The sequence below is a fragment of the Engystomops pustulosus genome, chromosome 5 (assembly GCF_040894005.1).
Source record: "Engystomops pustulosus chromosome 5, aEngPut4.maternal, whole genome shotgun sequence".
NCBI lineage: Eukaryota > Metazoa > Chordata > Amphibia > Anura > Leptodactylidae > Engystomops > Engystomops pustulosus.
Window position 1 is genome coordinate 29015344 of NC_092415.1, and position 18492 is coordinate 29033835.

At 41.4% G+C, this 18492-nt stretch overlaps 1 protein-coding gene across 1 annotated transcript in view; it reads left to right on the forward strand.

Annotated features, from left to right (window-relative positions):
• LAPTM4B (lysosomal protein transmembrane 4 beta) overlaps positions 1-18492 on the forward strand; it is a 77917-nt gene that overhangs the window by 33510 nt on the left and 25915 nt on the right. The window contains exons 2-4 of the mRNA XM_072151473.1: positions 7760-7871; positions 10051-10124; positions 10769-10891. Of these exons, the coding sequence (XP_072007574.1) occupies positions 7760-7871; positions 10051-10124; positions 10769-10891 (309 nt within the window). The remainder of the gene's footprint in view (positions 1-7759; positions 7872-10050; positions 10125-10768; positions 10892-18492) is intronic.

The following is an 18492-nucleotide window of genomic DNA, read 5'->3' on the forward strand; positions in this document are numbered from 1 at the left end:
GATGTCACAGCTTATCTCCTCCCCTCCCTGTACAATGACCTCTATATAGATAACACTGACCTATCATTACATCACTACTGACAATAGATGATGTCACAGCTTATCTCCTCCCCCTCCCTTTACAATGTCTTCTATATAGATAATACTGACCCATCATTACATCACTACTGACAATAGATGATGTCACAGCTTATCTCCTCCCCCTTCCTGTACAATGTTCTCTATATAGATAACACTGACCCATCATTACATCACTACTGACAATAGATTATGTCACAGCTTATCTCCTCCCCCTTCCTGTACAATGACCTCTATATAGATAACACTGACCCATCATTACATCACTACTGACAATAGATGATGTCACAGATTATCTCCACCCCCTCTATGTACAATGACACCTATATAGATAACACTGACCCATCATTACATCACTACTGACAATAGATGATATCACAGCTTATCTCCTCCCCTCCCTATACAATGACCTCTATATAGATAACACTGACCCATCATTACATCACTACTAACAATAGATGATGTCACAGCTTATCCACTCCCCTCCCTGTACAATGACCTCTATATAGAGAACACTGACCCATCATTACATCACTACTGACAATAGATGATGTCACAGCTTATCTCCTCCCCATCCCTGTACAATGACCTCTATATAGATAACACTGACCCATCATTACATCACTACTGACAATAGATGATGTCACAGCTTATCTCCTCCCCCTCCCTGTACAATGACCTCTATATAAATAATACTGACCCATCATTAAATCACTACTGACAATAGGTGATGTCACAGCTTATCTCCTCCCCTCCCTGTACAATGACCTCTATATAGATAACACTGACCCATCATTACATCACTACTGACAATAGATGATGGCACAGCTTATCTCCTCCCCCTCCCTGTACAATGTCCTCTATATAGATATCACTGACCCATCATTACATCACTACTGACAATAGATGATGTCACAGCGTATCTCCTCCCCCTCCCTGTACAATGACCTCTATATAGATAACACTGACCATCATTACATCACTACTGACAATAGATGATGTCACAGCTTATCTTCTCCCCCTTCCTGCACAATGACACCTATATAGATAACACTGACCTATCATTACATCACTACTGACAATAGATGATTTTTACAGCTTATCTCCTCCCCCTTCCTGTACAATAACCTCTATATAGATAACACTGACCCATCATTATATCACTACTGACAATAGATGATGTCACAGCTTATTTCCTCCCCCTTCCTGTACAATGACACCTATATAGATAACACTGACCCATCATTACATCACTACTGACAATAGATGATGTCACAGCTTATCTCCTCCCCCTTCCTGTACAATGTCCTCTATATAGATAACACTGACCCATCATTACATCACTACTGACAATAGATGATGTCACAGCTTATCTCCTCCTCCTCCCTGCACAATGACCTCTATATAGATATCACTGACCCATCATTACATCACTACTGATAATAGATGATGTCACAGCTTATCTCCTCCCCCTTCCTGTACAATCTCTTCTATATGGATAATACTGACCCATCATTACATCACTACTGACAATAGATGATGTCACAGCTTATCTCCTCCCCCTTCCTGTACAATGTCCTCTATATAGATACACTGACCCATCATAACATCACTACTGACAATAGATGATGTCACAGCTTGTCTCCTCTCCCTTCCTGTACAATGACCTCTATATAGATAACACTGACCCATCATTACATCACTACTGACAATAGATGATGTCACAGCTTATCTCCTCCCCTCCCTGTACAATGACCTCTATATAGATAACACTGACCCATCATTACATCACTACTGACAATAGATGATGTCACAGCTTATCTCCTCCCCTCCCTGTACAATGACCTCTATATAGATAACACTCACCCATCATTACATCACTACTGACAATAGATGATGTCACAGATTATCTCCTCCCCCTCCCTTTACAATGTCTTCTATATAGATAATACTGACCCATCATTACATCACTACTGACAATAGATGATGTCACAGCTTATCTCCTCCCCCTCCCTGTACAATGACCTCTATATAGATAACACTGACCCATCATTACATCACTAGTGACAATAGATGATGTCACAGCTTATCTCCTCTTCCTCCCTGTACAATGACCTCTATATAGATAACATTGACCCATCATTACATCACTACTGACAATAGATGATGTCACAGTTTATCTCCTCCCCCTCCCTGTACAATGACCTTTATATAGATAACACTGATCCATCATTACATCACTACTGACAATAGATGATGTCACAGATTATCTACACCCCCTCTATGTACAATGACACCTATATAGATAACACTGACCCATCATTACATCACTACTGACAATAGATGATATCACAGCTTATCTCCACCCCTCCCTTTACAATGACCTCTATATAGATAACACTGACCCATCATTACATCACTACTGACAATAGATGATGTCACAGCTTATCTCGTCCCCCTTCCTGTACACTGTCCTCTATATAGATAACACTGACCCATCACTACATCACTACTGACAATAGATGATGTCACAGCTTATCTCCTCCCCCTTCCTGTACAATGACCTCTATATAGATAACACTGACCCATCATTACATCACTACTGACAATAGATGATGTCACAGCTTATCTCCTCCCCCTCCCTGTACAATGACCTCTATATAGATAACACTGACCTATTATTACAACACTACTGACAATAGATGATGTCACAGCTTATCTCCTCCCCCTCCCTTTACAATGTCTTCTATATAGATAATACTGACCCATCATTACATCACTACTGACAATAGATGATGTCACAGCTTATCTCCTCCCCCTTCCTGTACAATGTCCTCTATATAGATAACACTGACCCATCATTACATCACTACTGACAATAGATTATGTCACAGCTTATCTCCTCCCCCTTCCTGTACAATGACCTTTATATAGATAACACTGATCCATCATTACATCACTACTGACAATAGATGATGTCACAGATTATCTCCTCCCCCTCCCTGTACAATTACCTCTATATAGATAATACTGACCCATCATTAAATCACTACTGACAATAGATGATGTCACAGCTTATCTCCTCCTCCCTGTACAATGACCTCTATATAGATAACACTGACCCATCATTACATCACTACTGACAATAGATGATGTCACAGCTTATCTCCTCCCCCTCCCTATACAATGACCTCTATATAGATAACACTGACCCATCATTACATCACTACTGACAATAGATGATGTCACAGCTTATCTCCTCCCCCTCCCTATACAATGACCTCTATATAGATAGCACTGACCCATCATTACATCACTACTGGCAATAGATGATGTCACAGCTTATCTCCTCCCCTCCCTATACAATGACCTCTATATAGATAACAATGACCCATCATTACATCACTACTGACAATAGATGATGTCACAGCTTATCTCCTCCCCTCCCTGTACAATGACCTCTATATAGATAACACTGACCCATCATTACATCACTACTGACAATAGATGATGTCACAGATTATCTCCTCCCCCTCCCTTTACAATGTCTTCTATATAGATAATACTGACCCATCATTACATCACTACTGACAATAGATGATGTCACAGCTTATCTCCTCCCCCTCCCTGTACAATGACATCTATATAGATAACACTGACCCATCATTACATCACTAGTGACAATAGATGATGTCACAGCTTATCTCCTCTTCCTCCCTGTACAATGACCTCTATATAGATAACATTGACCCATCATTACATCACTACTGACAATAGATGATGTCACAGTTTATCTCCTCCCCCTCCCTGTACAATGACCTTTGTATAGATAACACTGATCCATCATTACATCACTACTGACAATAGATGATGTCACAGATTATCTACACCCCCTCTATGTACAATGACACCTATATAGATAACACTGACCCATCATTACATCACTACTGACAATAGATGATATCACAGCTTATCTCCTCCCCCTCCCTATACAATGACCTCTATATAGATAACACTGACCCATCATTACATCACTACTAACAATAGATGATATCACAGCTTATCTCCTCCCCCTCTCTGTACAATGACCTCTATATAGATAACACTGACCCATCATTACATCACTACTGACAATAGATGATGTCACAGCTTATCTCGTCCCCCTTCCTGTACACTGTCCTCTATATAGATAACACTGACCCATCACTACATCACTACTGACAATAGATGATGTCACAGCTTATCTCCTCCCCCTTCCTGTACAATGACCTCTATATAGATAACACTGACCCATCATTACATCACTACTGACAATAGATGATGTCACAGCTTATCTCCTCCCCCTCCCTGTACAATGACCTCTATATAGATAACACTGACCTATCATTACAACACTACTGACAATAGATGATGTCACAGCTTATCTCCTCCCCCTCCCTTTACAATGTCTTCTATATAGATAATACTGACCCATCATTACATCACTACTGACAATAGATGATGTCACAGCTTATCTCCTCCCCCTTCCTGTACAATGTCCTCTATATAGATAACACTGACCCATCATTACATCACTACTGACACTAGATTATGTCACAGCTTATCTCCTCCCCCTTCCTGTACAATGACCTCTATATAGATAACACTGACCCATCATTACATCACTACTGACAATAGATGATGTCACAGATTATCTCCACCCCCTCTATGTACAATGACACCTATATAGATAACACTGACCCATCATTACATCACTACTAACAATAGATGATGTCACAGCTTATCCCCTCCCCTCCCTGTACAATGACCTCTATATAGAGAACACTGACCCATCATTACATCACTACTGACAATAGATGATGTCACAGCTTATCTCCTCCCCCTCCCTGTACAATTACCTCTATATGGATAATACTGACCCATCATTAAATCACTACTGACAATAGATGATGTCACAGCTTATCTCCTCCTCCCTGTACAATGACCTCTTTATAGATAACACTGACCCATCATTACATCACTACTGACAATAGATGATGTCACAGCTTATCTCCTCCCCCTCCCTATACAATGACCTCTATATAGATAACACTGACCCATCATTACATCACTACTGACAATAGATGATGTCACAGCTTATCTCCTCCCCCTCCCTATACAATGACCTCTATATAGATAGCACTGACCCATCATTACATCACTACTGACAATAGATGATGTCACAGCTTATCTCCTCCCCTCCCTATACAATGACCTCTATATAGATAACAATGACCCATCATTACATCACTACTGACAATAGATGATGTCACAGCTTATCTCCTCCCCCTCCCTGTACAATGACCTCTATATAGATAACACTGACCCATCATTACATCACTACTGACAATAGATGATGTCACAGCGATTGACTAAACTCCTTTTAGCAGTTTAGCTAACATGCCTGACCTATAATCATGTAATGAAAATTAAAAAACATTAAAGAAACAACCAGAAAAGGAACATTTGTCAGTATCTGGTTTTTAAGAAAAGTCCATGTGGTAGAGGCAGAACCTCATGTTTAGTCCACAGATGATTCTCTGTGTAAGAACCAAATGGATATTCTGTCACTGAACAAATATGACCAGTATGAGGGACCCTGATGGTTACCAAACAGTGTATTTCATTATGCACCATAATTCAGTGTATTGCAGTGTATCTGTCCTATATTCTCCTGTTATTTGTCACCCATGGGATGAATAATTTGTCTCCCAACTTCGTGAGTGAGATTAATGCTTCTGACTCATGTGGAAGGTGACGGTTCAGCTTTTCTTAGTAACGGTATATGGTCTGGTGTCACCTGCATGTAAACACATTTTGGGCTTGTCTTGGCTTATCTCCATGTAATTGTGTAATTATTCTTCCTGGTGAGTTTCTGCTGACAGAATAATTCCTGACAACGACACTTGTCTCTGTCTGTCTGTCTATCTGTCTATCTATCCCATATCTATCTATCTATCTATCTATCTATCTATCTATCTATCTATCTATCTATCTCATATCTATCCATCCATCCATCTATCTATCTATCTATCTATCTATCTATCTATCTATCTATCTATCATCTATCTATCTGTCTCCTATCTATCTATCTATCCATCCATCTATCTATCTATCTATCTATCTATCTATCTCTCATCTATCTATCTATCTATCTATCTATCTATCTATCTATCTATCTATCTATCTATCTATCTATCTATCTATCTATCTATCCATCTATCTATCTTTCCTAATATCTCCACATATTGCATTTGGTAAGTTGCCATATTAAAAAAAACTTCATGCTCCTTACAGGAAGCCAGCATTTAGATCTAAACACATCTGCGTTTAGGGAGGAGATATCCCGGGTGCGCTTTAAACCCAATTCAGTCGCATCTTTTGAATATGACCTTAGGTTGCGTTCACACTATAAGTTTGCTGTGTGTTTCAAAAGGCAATGCAAATTCATTGTTTGAGCAAGGCCTAAAAATGTACATTTGATGTTTCTATGTAGCAGTAGGAGGGTCCCCAGAATCAATCACACTGTTGGGTTTAGGTCCCCCAGTCTGACACTGAATGGGGATCACTGCTCAGACCCTGGCAGCATAGGTCGCGACACTTCGTTTTTTTATGGGGAAGCAGATTATGGACAGAGGTTTCTGCAATGGGACAATCTGGAGTGTGAATATGACTTTTCACAACTGTAGTTAGGTCAACAAATTTTTGCCATCTTCGGGGGTCATTTTCCACGGCTTGTACTCCTGAATATCGGTGTACAATGTGAATTAGGTGCCCTCTAAGGAAGAGGGAGCAGTGTGAGACTGTGAGGTTTAGATGCAGGCAAAGGGGTTTGGGGCGCAGGCCGCAGAGTAGTTGAGGTGCAGGCTATAGGGGGTGGGATTTGGATCATATGGTAGCACATAATGGATCAGCACTTGGTGCTGTATCTACACTCTTACCAAGGCAGAGTTGTTTGTTGATACCCCCAGCAGTCGCCCAGCTACACCTTGGCCAAGTTGGATAACATTCCGGAATGTTCTCCCGGATTCTATCATCCTCTCTCCTTGTGCTGTTCTACAGATTCTGATGACTCCCTAAAATTAAAAATAACAAGAACAATGAAATATCTTTAAACTCTTGCTTCAGAGTCGCTGGAAAAATGAGTTGAGTCAACTGTATTCCTGCCCCGCTAAATCTACAATGTCCTCTATGGATCTGAAACCTCTGCAATTATTTATAGCCTAATTCTCTGAAATGTCCTAACCAAGAAGAAGTTTATCTTGTTTTATAATCTGAAAGAGGATTAATAACCTGGATTGGAGAGGTGACCTCTGTGGGCCGGTTACATGTATTTCTCTGGACGTCAGCCAGGTTTATCATTAGGCGGCGCGGTGCGCTCCATGGCTTATTACATTATACATATAACAGAGGTTTATAACAAGCAGGTGTATTAAATATCCATGTTCTCACATGTCATTGACCTGTTTTAATTGTTGGAGTTGATTTCACATTATTCCTCTAGCGTGAAGAAGAAAAAACTGAGAAAAACGGATTCTAGAAAGGATCCCATAGTTTTTTTAGGAGCTACTAATGGTATCCAATGTCATTGGTTCATGGGACAAGACTGTAGATTATAACACTTTACGTCTTTCCTTCACAGATAATAAATTCGGTGGTCCTTCTTATACTGTTGAGTGCCCTGGCTAACCCCGACCTGTACCACCTACCAAACAGTGAATTGAGGAATGACTTTGACTTCATGGATGATGCCAGTAAGTAAACTACTATCAACCCACAACATTGGGGATACATGTCTGATCGCAGGAGGTCTAATCACTGCCGAGACTCAATGGGGATGATGGAAGTCTATCAATTTTTGGCCATTGGCTGCTCGTGTGATCTCTAAATCTAATAAAAGTTGACTTTTGGTCCATGAACTGTGAAGGGGCTAACTGCCTAAATTTGGCATCCCAAAACAATCAGACCCTGCGCTGTGTATAGGGAATGAACATTGTTTATGGGAAGAACCTCTTAAGGATTTTTAAAAATCTGCCCTGTCCGCGGCCGCACTTTCGTCGCGTTTCCCAAATTTTTAAATTTTTGCGCCAAATTCTGCCAGGATTTTGGCGCACGCAATCGGATTTTGGCGCAATCGTGCCGGCTTTCACGTGACAGAAATGGGGGGGTGGCCTTTGGACAACCCGACAGATTCGGAAAAAACGCGGAATTTAAAAAGCGAAAAGTGTCGCAAGATCAGCACTCACATGCACCGGGAAGAAGCAGGTGAACTCCGGCGGACCTGTGCGCAGCAGCGACACCTACTGGATATCGGGCGCACGACCTTAGTGAATCCCGGCAGAACCCGAATCCACGTCGGACAACGCGCCGCGGGATCGCGACAGGACCGGGTAAGTAAATGAGCCCCACAGTGTTAGATCAGGCCTTTCTAACAGGCATTTATTGATGACAGCCTTGAGGTCCTACAGAGGGTGCCAATCGGCGGGGTAAGTACCTGGTACTGCCCCATAGATGAGTATCGAGATCCCAGCTGTTAGTTCGGGAGCCCAGCTGTCACACACAGTAGGGTTCCTGCAGAGATCACATGGGCTCTGCTATGGAGCCCGAGCGGCCGTTAGGATGTATATATGGACATTGGGAAGCAGCAACAGACGGCATTTTCCCAGGTACATGTATGTCCAGATGCACTATGCAGTTAAGGCACAGTTCAGGTAACTTATTGTGCAGACAGCTGGAAAGTATACGTCTTCCCTAAAAAGAAATCTCTCAGCAGTTTTGACACTACAAAACTGCAGATACTGTTAGGAAGCTTCACTGGAGATCCATGTACCTTGTGTGTGTAGTTAATAGCAGCAGTACTGCAATAAATTAACGTTTAGTTTTAGTCTGCAGCTCTGTGAGTGCTCTGGGCTGGTTTTTCAGCTTGAAAAACCTTCTGCTCTTTACACTGAACTGTTCCACGGCCTCTCACCTCTGGCAAGGAGTGACTGCTGTAGTACCCAACCAGAGTCCTGCTAGAGGTGTTACTAATAGACAATGGGAGGGGCTACTGAGCAGTACACTGCAGAGAGCAGAAAGCTCTTCAGGCTGAAAGAAGGACACTTGCAGGAGCTTGAGGCATGAATTCAAAGTTTTTCACAATCCTGATGCTATTAACTATTGTATTTGAAAGGTTGATTGAGCAGAGTTAATCAAAGAGTTATATATATATATATATATATATATATATATATATATGTATACAGTATACCCCCAATTTTGCTTGTAATTATGCAATTGTCAATATAATGAAATTAAATCCCTGAGTGTTAATTAACACATTGGATTCGGGTAACTATAAATGATGATATTGCTAAATGTAACCGTTCTTGAAACTGTAAGTGCATTAAGAATTAAGGCAAGAAGATTAATTCATATTCCTTCTCCCAAAGGTTCTAGCTGAGATTTTCTGGCTAATCTCTGATCAGAATCCATGGGATGACTTTGTATTCATTTCTTCAAGTGCATGCAAAGCTCATGCTTATTTGGGACATGGTTCATTGACAATAAGTAAAGCCATTGTTTTATGTGATATATGTTGTTTTGCTACTAGTTTACTTTTGCTTAGTTGTGTATTGCTTAAATGACTTGTATCCGGACTTACATTTTCCAAATCTAAGGATTTTGACAGAACTACCTATCTGTTATATTTATTAGCTGGCTGCCAATGCTCATCAGGCAGATGAAAAAGGATTGGGCATGTTGGATTGTGCAATATGTACAATCTTTTTGTTCTCACTGGGGATAAGCCATAGCCAGAGGAGTCTGATAGAAGATGTTTGTGCATGGTTGAGAAGTCAAGTAGAGATGTTTGTGTATAGTGGGTGGTTGGGAGGAATAGTTTTACTAATGTAGCGCCAATTTTTTGATTATTTGTCTTCTGTTTTTTTCTAGATATGTGCATTGCCACTTCAATTTCCCTCCTTATGATTCTTATCTGTGCGATGGCCACATATGGTGCCTACAAGGTAAAGGGATTTCTCAGTCATGTCTCTTGTGTACTACATTAACCCTTCTATATTTTCTTGGGCATCCCTAGGTGTTAATGGAGATTGGAGCCCCTCAGGCTCATTTGCACAATTTTTAAAGTATTTTTTTCTTAAAAAGAAGGACATAAGAAACTAAAGGAAGAGTGGGTCCTTCCAGAGGGGGCACACACCAGTATTTCAGTGTGCTTGGTTTAGAATCCTTCATCCTGGTAGTAGACGTCCTTTAAGTGGGTTATGAGGGTTCCTCCACTTGCTAATCCTACCCCTGCCTACTGATCATCATATGCCATCCATGTTGGTAGGATATCCCTCTGCCCCTTCATCCCTCGAATGTATTAGTAGTCAACCAGAAGAGCTGATTGTTACAGGTTTGGTTATTCGTCCACCACCAATAACATACTATGTAGTGAATAGATTAACAGTATGAAAATTTAAGGTGGGGTAAAAACATTCGAAATTCAGGGTGATTTTTTACAAGTGTTTCAAACTGCAAAAAAAACCCATAAGTGGAATTATCCCAGTCCTGCTCAATCGAAAGCTTTTCCCGATGTGTACATGAAATTTTATGGAATTGTTATGTGCACAAAATTAATGTTAACTACTTTATCTTTTATTCCCTACAGCAACACGCAGCCTGGATTATTCCATTTTTTTGCTACCAAATATTTGACTTTGCTCTGAATTCGCTGGTCGCCGTCAGTGTGCTCGTCTACCCCAACACAATTCAAGACTACCTGCGACAACTGGTAATAGATATCACTTCATGTAACCATGATAACAGCTGTTATGTGCTGCATGTGATAAGATTTCCCTTGGTGAAGTATAATGTCACCACAACTATAACACGTCTGTTTTGTGATGGACCTGTTCCCTGAAACCTGTACCTGAGCCTGTACCCTACCTGATCAAGAACCCTGTAACCCCCAGCCTTATATGCCACCTCGAACCTCTATCTGAGCCTGAATCCTGCCTGATCCGGAACCCCGAACCTGAACCTGTATCCGAGCCTGAATTTAAATACCAATATAAGTATATAGGATCAAAAGGTTTTCAACCATAAACTTTAATTCCAGTAGTATAAAAATTATTCCAATCTTGATTTATACATTACAGACAGTCCCCGGGTTACATACAAGATAGGGTCTGTAGGTTTGTTCTTAAGTTGAATTTGTATGTAAGTCGGAGATGTATATTTTATCATTGTAATCCCAGACAGAACTTTTTTGGTCTCTATGACAATTGGATTTTAAAAATGTTGGGTTGTCATTAGAACCAGGATTAACATGAAAGCTTCATTACAGACACCTGTGATAACTGTTAGAGCTGATTATTGTAGCCTAGGACTAAAGAACAATACATTTCCAATATCCAGTGGTCCGTTTGTAACTAGGGGTCGTATGTAAGTCGGGTGTTCTTAAGTAGGGGACCGCCTGTATATGGCAATCAAAAAACACTAAAACATACAATAAAATCCACAGAGACAAAAGTATGATGGTGGCCAATCAGTCAAATACATGTACATCCATTATAAATATCCAAGCAAACAAATCCAAAAGCGGTCGCTTCTCCTTCTCTCCAGCGAGCCTGAAGTGTGCCCGTACGGCTACGGCCGGGCGGGCACACATTAGTCTGCATGAGCCCTGTGTCAGCGTATTTTTGTGTCTCTATGGGGCACATTTACTTACCCATCCCGTCGAGATCCCCGCTGTGCGTTGTCCAACTAGGATTCGGGTCTGCCGCGATTCACTAAGATCGTGCACCCAATTTCCTGCATCCGTCGCTTCTCCCGCTGAGGTCCGGCGGAGTTCCTCTTCTTCTTCCCGGTGCATGTGAGTGCTGATCTTGTGACACAATTTCGTTTTAAAATCCTGCGGTTTGTTCAACTCAGTCGGGTTGTCCGACGTCCACGTCCCCTGATTTGTGTTGCATGCACCGATGCGACACAATCCAAACGCATGCGCCAAAAACCCAGGCCATTTCAGGGAAAAACGGTAAAAAGTCGGGAAACCCGCAAAAAAATTGCTGTTCGTACCCAAAGGTCCTGTAAGCACAGATTAACAGCAGGCAGAATTAACACACCCTCCATTCCCCAAGAAGCTGATTCTAGTACCACGTGTAGGAAGTGATTTAAAGACTTGAAGGGGCTATAATAGTCATACAGCCCAGAGCCCATGGTGGTCTTATTCTGCCCCTGGCAGCAGTTGCTTTCCTTAGGGAAATTGAACATATGCTGGACTAACACTCCTAGAAATGAGCATTTAAGATTTTTTTTTTCTACAAAATAAGGACATATGTTTTTTAAGTGACCCATATGGGACCATTTTGTAGTTTCTGTAGCTTTAGCTAGAGATCCATATGTTGAAAACACCTGCAACGATGATGCAACTATATTTTCCTCTAACCCTTCTGTATACATATCATGAGACAATGTAATATTCTGGCTCTGATGACCTTCTCGATCGCGCACCCTGTGGCTTGATGTGCAGAACACATCCACACACTTCACCTTGAAACGTCTCTCTGTGACACGACTCGCGGGTTAAGAGCAGTTCTTTGTCTCATTGACCAAGACAAATGTGAAAGCTCTGCGGTTCAACAGAGCTGCACGAATCTGATTTTATTGCTATTTTTGTAATGAGTTTTTGTTTAATTCATTTTAACGTGGATCTCGGCCAACATTCTGTTCCGCAGTGTCTGGATGATGTAAATCGCGTTGGGTAAGGTTTGGATGGTTTGCCAAGCAGGACTTTATATCTCCTTGCTAACGCCCAGGCTATTTCTGCTTCTTGCTAAAATCTATAAATGGTTTAATATTGGGGTGTCTGCAGTCTGGTATTATTGGCTTAGGAAAGCCCAATATATGTGGACTCTTCCAACCCAGTAATGTCAGGCTGCTACTGCTTTATTGCATCTGTATAATAACAGAAAACGGGGACCCCCTACCTAGTTTTATATGAAATAAATAACTGAACAAAAGCAACATGTGGCTCCCCCGAGGAACCTGGACAAAAACTTAAACTTGAAAATAAAAGTTGGTACTTACCTCCTGTGCTCCTCTTCACTCCACGGCTCTGACTTCACCTCTCCTCCGGTTCTAGGTAGAGGCCAATGTTTCTAACTAGCCCTGGAGAAATAGTCCTGTCTTCGTGTTGTTAATTGTCAGGGCTCGGGGTCAGTGAACCCCCTGGAGCCCTGTGGGAGATGGTACTAGCCGACAGCTGGGACCGGAATCTAAGTGGCACCGGGTCTTCACCAGAGCCCACCACAAAGCGGGATGTCTTCCTGCGGCAGGGTGCCACCAGGTTGTTCCACAGGTACAATTAGCCCGCTGTGGCACCCCACGCCGAGATACAGAATCAGCGTACAGGATCGAGATCAGGTACAGGCATGTAGTCAGGGCAGGCGGCAGAGATGCGAGCTCACAGGTCAGGTCCGAGGGGAACAACAAGAATACAGGCAGAAACAGGGAACAGGAACAAGGAGCAAGGACCCAGGAAGCTTTCCCTTAGGCTAATGAGCGCAAAGATGGGATGGGGAGTGATGGGAGCCGCCGGTCTTTATGGGAAATGTGCCAATCAGCAGTGCGAGTGGCAGCGTGCACATGCTCTAGGGAGCAGGGGGATCAGCGCCACGGAGAGGGACATAGGTCTCACGGATCGCGGGGACACCCGTGACACTAATAGCACACTACTGTGCTCCTAGTTCTATGAATTGAGCTTCTTTAAAGCTCCTCTTGTTCAATGCAGAGAACTCAGAACACAGCAGTGTGAGGGCACTCTGCAAGTGCTCCAAGTCCAGCTACTATTCTTAAATATAAATTAGTTTCTCACAATTCTGCTTCTTCTAACAGCATACACCAGGGAGTGATTACACAAATCTCCAGGGCCAATACCTAACACTCGCTGCAGCGTTATATGGCCAAAAAATGCTGCCAGATTCCCTTTAAACAAAATGCTTTAAAGGGGTTTGGACATGAAAGCAAGTTCTAAAATTTTAATCCCCTAGTGATGTTTACACAATAAATATCACTTTTAACCCTTTACTTTACAATTTTATTGCTGTTTTAGCTCCTATCACTCAGTGATGGTCAGTGAGCGGCCTTCTCTAAGCAGATACTAAGATACTAAGCAGAAACTTCATGACCCCTCTGTGCTATGAGATGCTGTGTGCTGACAATGTGCTTAGATAATCATGGCACAGGGTTTATCTACACTTTCATTTGGCTTCTGAACATTCACTAGCATGTGACACATAGAAAAAGAGAGATCCATAAGATAAATATAAAACACAATGACACTCTCAGCTCTGCTAAATCTCCTTACCTCCTTCCCCTGCTATAAAAACCTTATCTGTCTGTAGTTTGGAGAGTAAGTCTATGCACGCTGCTTGCTGGCAGGAAGTGCCTGTGTCTGAGCTGGTCTTGAAATGGAGGGAAGGGGACAGAGAGCACTGAAGCTTTTTATAAGAAAAACCTGTCCTATTTGCCCGACCAAGATTTACGGTCGAGTACTGTGGCAACCAAAATTGTGTACACCAGGACTGATAGAGACATGTTGGAATTATTTCTGTGTAATGCTGTATATTTGTTAATAACAGTGAATTAGAGAATCTGTTATTTTATTATCCTGAATATATTTAAGAATCTTGTCTTTAAAATTGTACAAAACAAATCTAGGTAATTAGAGAGGAAAGTTCTAAGTACTTCTTTTTCCCTCAGGGATCTCTCTCAGTAAATATAACATAAAATTCCAATATCATTATTAATGTCCTAATTAGCAGGCAGGGTCATAGATTTAAGGATCTGCCCGTTCTGTGGGGCCATTGTTCACATTGTGGTGTAACTTGTTCCAAATTACTATTCGGGAATGCTGAACACAGATGTTCAAACCTACTCACAAGAAAATGCGGCACCAATTTTTACTGACTCACAGCAAGAAAAACATGTTTAACCTTGAGTTAAAGGTTTTGTTCAAAAATCTTTCTAACTTTTTAAGTACCTCATGGTCCACAGATAGCATGATGAAGACATGAATGCATCTTATTTTTCCGATCTCCTGCTGTTAGGAATCAGGAGAAAGCTTGACCACTACAGGAGTAGGGCCTATGGAACGTCACAGCTAAGCCACTGATTGGCCGTAGGGGGTCATGTGTCTCCCAACTCTTAACAGAGACCAGAACTATCAAAGTAGCGGTCCCCAACAGATACTCACCTTTCAATCCTCTTCCGATGCAGAAGCAGCCGTCTCTATTTTCCTCTTCCCCGCTAAAGCCGGCAGACACAATTATGTCATCATATCATATCTGCCAGCTTCAGGGCTGTACAGTGGTGCCATAAAGAGAAGAGGAGGAGATGGCGGCTGCTGAAGCTTCAGAGGAGAGTTGAAAGGTGAGTATTTGTTTTTTTTTGTTTTTTTTTACAAGGAGGCGTCTGGCAGGACTGGAGTAAAGGAGTCATAAATCTAGTGGGAGGGGGCATTATAAGTGAGGGGTGTGTGATGAAAACATAGACCATACAGCCAGGGGTAGGGGGAGTTATGTCTAACTGTGCTAGTATATGTAACTCACGTTCTCCAGTCTTAAGTAGCTTCATTAAGTCTGGAAGGGGCAAGTTGGAGAGTGTCATTAACTCTCTGGGACGTATAAAATTAAAATACTTAGACCAGCCGTACCAAAGGCTTTTCCTAGAATTCCCTCTACTTTTTATAAAGGGACAAAGAATCATTAAAAAAGGCATTAACTTCTGTAGTCAATATTCTAGTTATGGGATCTGGGATCAGAGCAGCGAGGCAAATGTGTACCCGGGTCTCAGATTCTAGAGGGGCCTTGGAAACAGAGATATTAACAACTCTAAATGGGAGCATAGGAAGTGGTCCATGTCTGGCCTCAACAAAATGTATACATTCATCCAGATCTGATTAAATATGAACCCAGATTCTATGACTTCCCATTGAGAAGCTAGGACTCATCCAAGGCCCTGGTTCTGATCCTAGGTAGGAGGTTTTGTGGGGCACACCTATAGGTGTGAAGGGGTGGGTCTATACCTAATATAATTAGGGCATCCCTGATGTCCATTTTTTTTGCCTGGGGGAAATTTTTAACTTTGCATCGTGAGCAGGAAGGATCTTTAAATGTGGATTAATCTCTTTTTTCAATTTGTCCAGCACAAGGTAACTGAATCGCAAATTGCTTATACTTGTAGTGTTCCGCTTCTGCGTGTAATTGGACCTTGGATACAAAAAGATTGGGGATTGCTGACATACGGAAAAATAAGTTGAGTTTCTTTTGTTATTTGAGGACTTATTTGCGGAAAATATATTGGGCAACCTTTTAAGCATGACCCCTTCTTCAAAAGAACAACATGACTATATACCCCAATTTTAAACAGAACTTTTAAGATTCACACCAAAATAAACTCAGACCCAAAATTCTAATTATCCCTGAACTGGACAGTAAAATAAATATAGACACCAAAATTTTCCTCAAACCTTATACCAGACCCCACAGTTTTTTATTGCCATCAAATGGGCAAACAAGAGCTGCACAAGCCAGACTGCGCATTGGATGTACCATCAAAACCATCATGATAAAACAGGGACATTACTCATAGATCCAGGGATCGTTACGGTTGTAATCTTCTTATATTTGTTATCCATGGCCTATTGAGGATATTACCAGAGCCCCTCTCTGCTGCATATTTGCAGGCTGTTACATGGTGCATTTGCCCCCTCCTACTGTGTGCTGAAATTTCCTCTGCTCCAGTGAGATTACATCAGGCAAATGGGAGGACGAGACAGTGTAACGGCTCTGGCAATGACCCCCTTCTGGTTAATTTGCATTATTTTAAAAGTTGATTGTAGATGGAAAGATAACAAAAACGATAAAATTAACAAAGTCCCAGTGCCTGCATCTATAAGTAAGTGTTCCTGGTTTGTCCATGGTTGAATTTGATGGCAGATTATCTTTATATAAAGCAGCTTCTCCATGCTCTTTCTCTGTATCAAAAGCCTTCTGAGGTCCTTTCACATCAGACAGATAAGGAGGCTAATGATTAAATCTTTCCACACCTACAGAATATTTCCCTTGATAATTCAGTTCTCTGAGGAGATACTATACTATTCAGGGACTGTCTGGAAAGAGTGAAGTCATTAGACACTTTATCAGGTTCCTTTATCTCTCAGCTGTCAGTGAATACGGGACAGAAAGATGATTTACACAATAAGGAAGAAAGGCAGAGGAAGAAGAAGGACACAGGAACATACTTCGTTGATAAAGTATACAACAGCATCACCATCTTGATTTTGCATCTTGTCAAACAATTACTTACGCTTTAACTTTTTTATCTGTTTTTGAGAAAATATAGAATTTCTTTAAATGTACTAAAATGTACATTTTCGCAGTTGACCTTCACCACACTTTACAATATTGTACTTTATCCAAACATTACATTATTTCTGCAGTTTTTGTCCAGATGACATCATCAGGTCACATGACTGTTTGTGCAAGGCTCAGGGTGTGACTGAGACATACTGTACTTTGGTTGAATAAAACAGCAAATCCTGGCCCAATTTTCTTTTTCTTTTTACCCTTTAATTGACCAAAGAACCTCTAAGGTATTTCAGCAGACGGCCATAGAAAGGATGAGCAGAAAAAAGGCGGAGGCGGTGAAAGTGTTTTTCCTCGCCAGCTGTTCCTTTCTGATGATGTTCCTGTTTTACTAATGAATTGTTCTCGCACGTCTTGGAAAGAGCATCTGCAGATTGTGCCGGCCAGTGAGCGTTCAGCACAGCGATAGATTGTCTGAGCCGTACAAGTAATGTGAACCTCTTGGCTCTTCTTCCCGTGCTACTCCAGAGGGCTGCACAGCAATAACAGCATCACAGCCGAGGCATTACTGCTTAGCTTGTAGAGTTATGGAGGAAACACTGTAGACCTAATAATCATATTGTGGCTTTTTCATTCTTTTAAGTCTGACACATATCATTCCAAGGTCAGGAAATATTTGAAAAGGAAATGTGTTTTATGGATATCATTGATTCATAAGATGCCACTCAGATTTAGTGAACCTGAAGAAGGTCTTTAAGAAGACATAGCACTTGTGCTCCCAGTCCTCTATACTGTGACCACACTATCCCAAAAATTATGTCATTCCTCTGCCTTCCAATAATGCATTAAAGGGAACGGTCATCAGGATTTCACATTTTCACCTAACTGGATTGAGTTCTTGTGTCATCATCATTATCTCCTCTCTGCTTTGACAACCCTCTCTCTCCTTCTCTTCCTTTGGTGTGTGCGTCTGAGTTCTTGTGTCATCATCATTATCTCCTCTCTGCTCTGACAACCCTCTCTC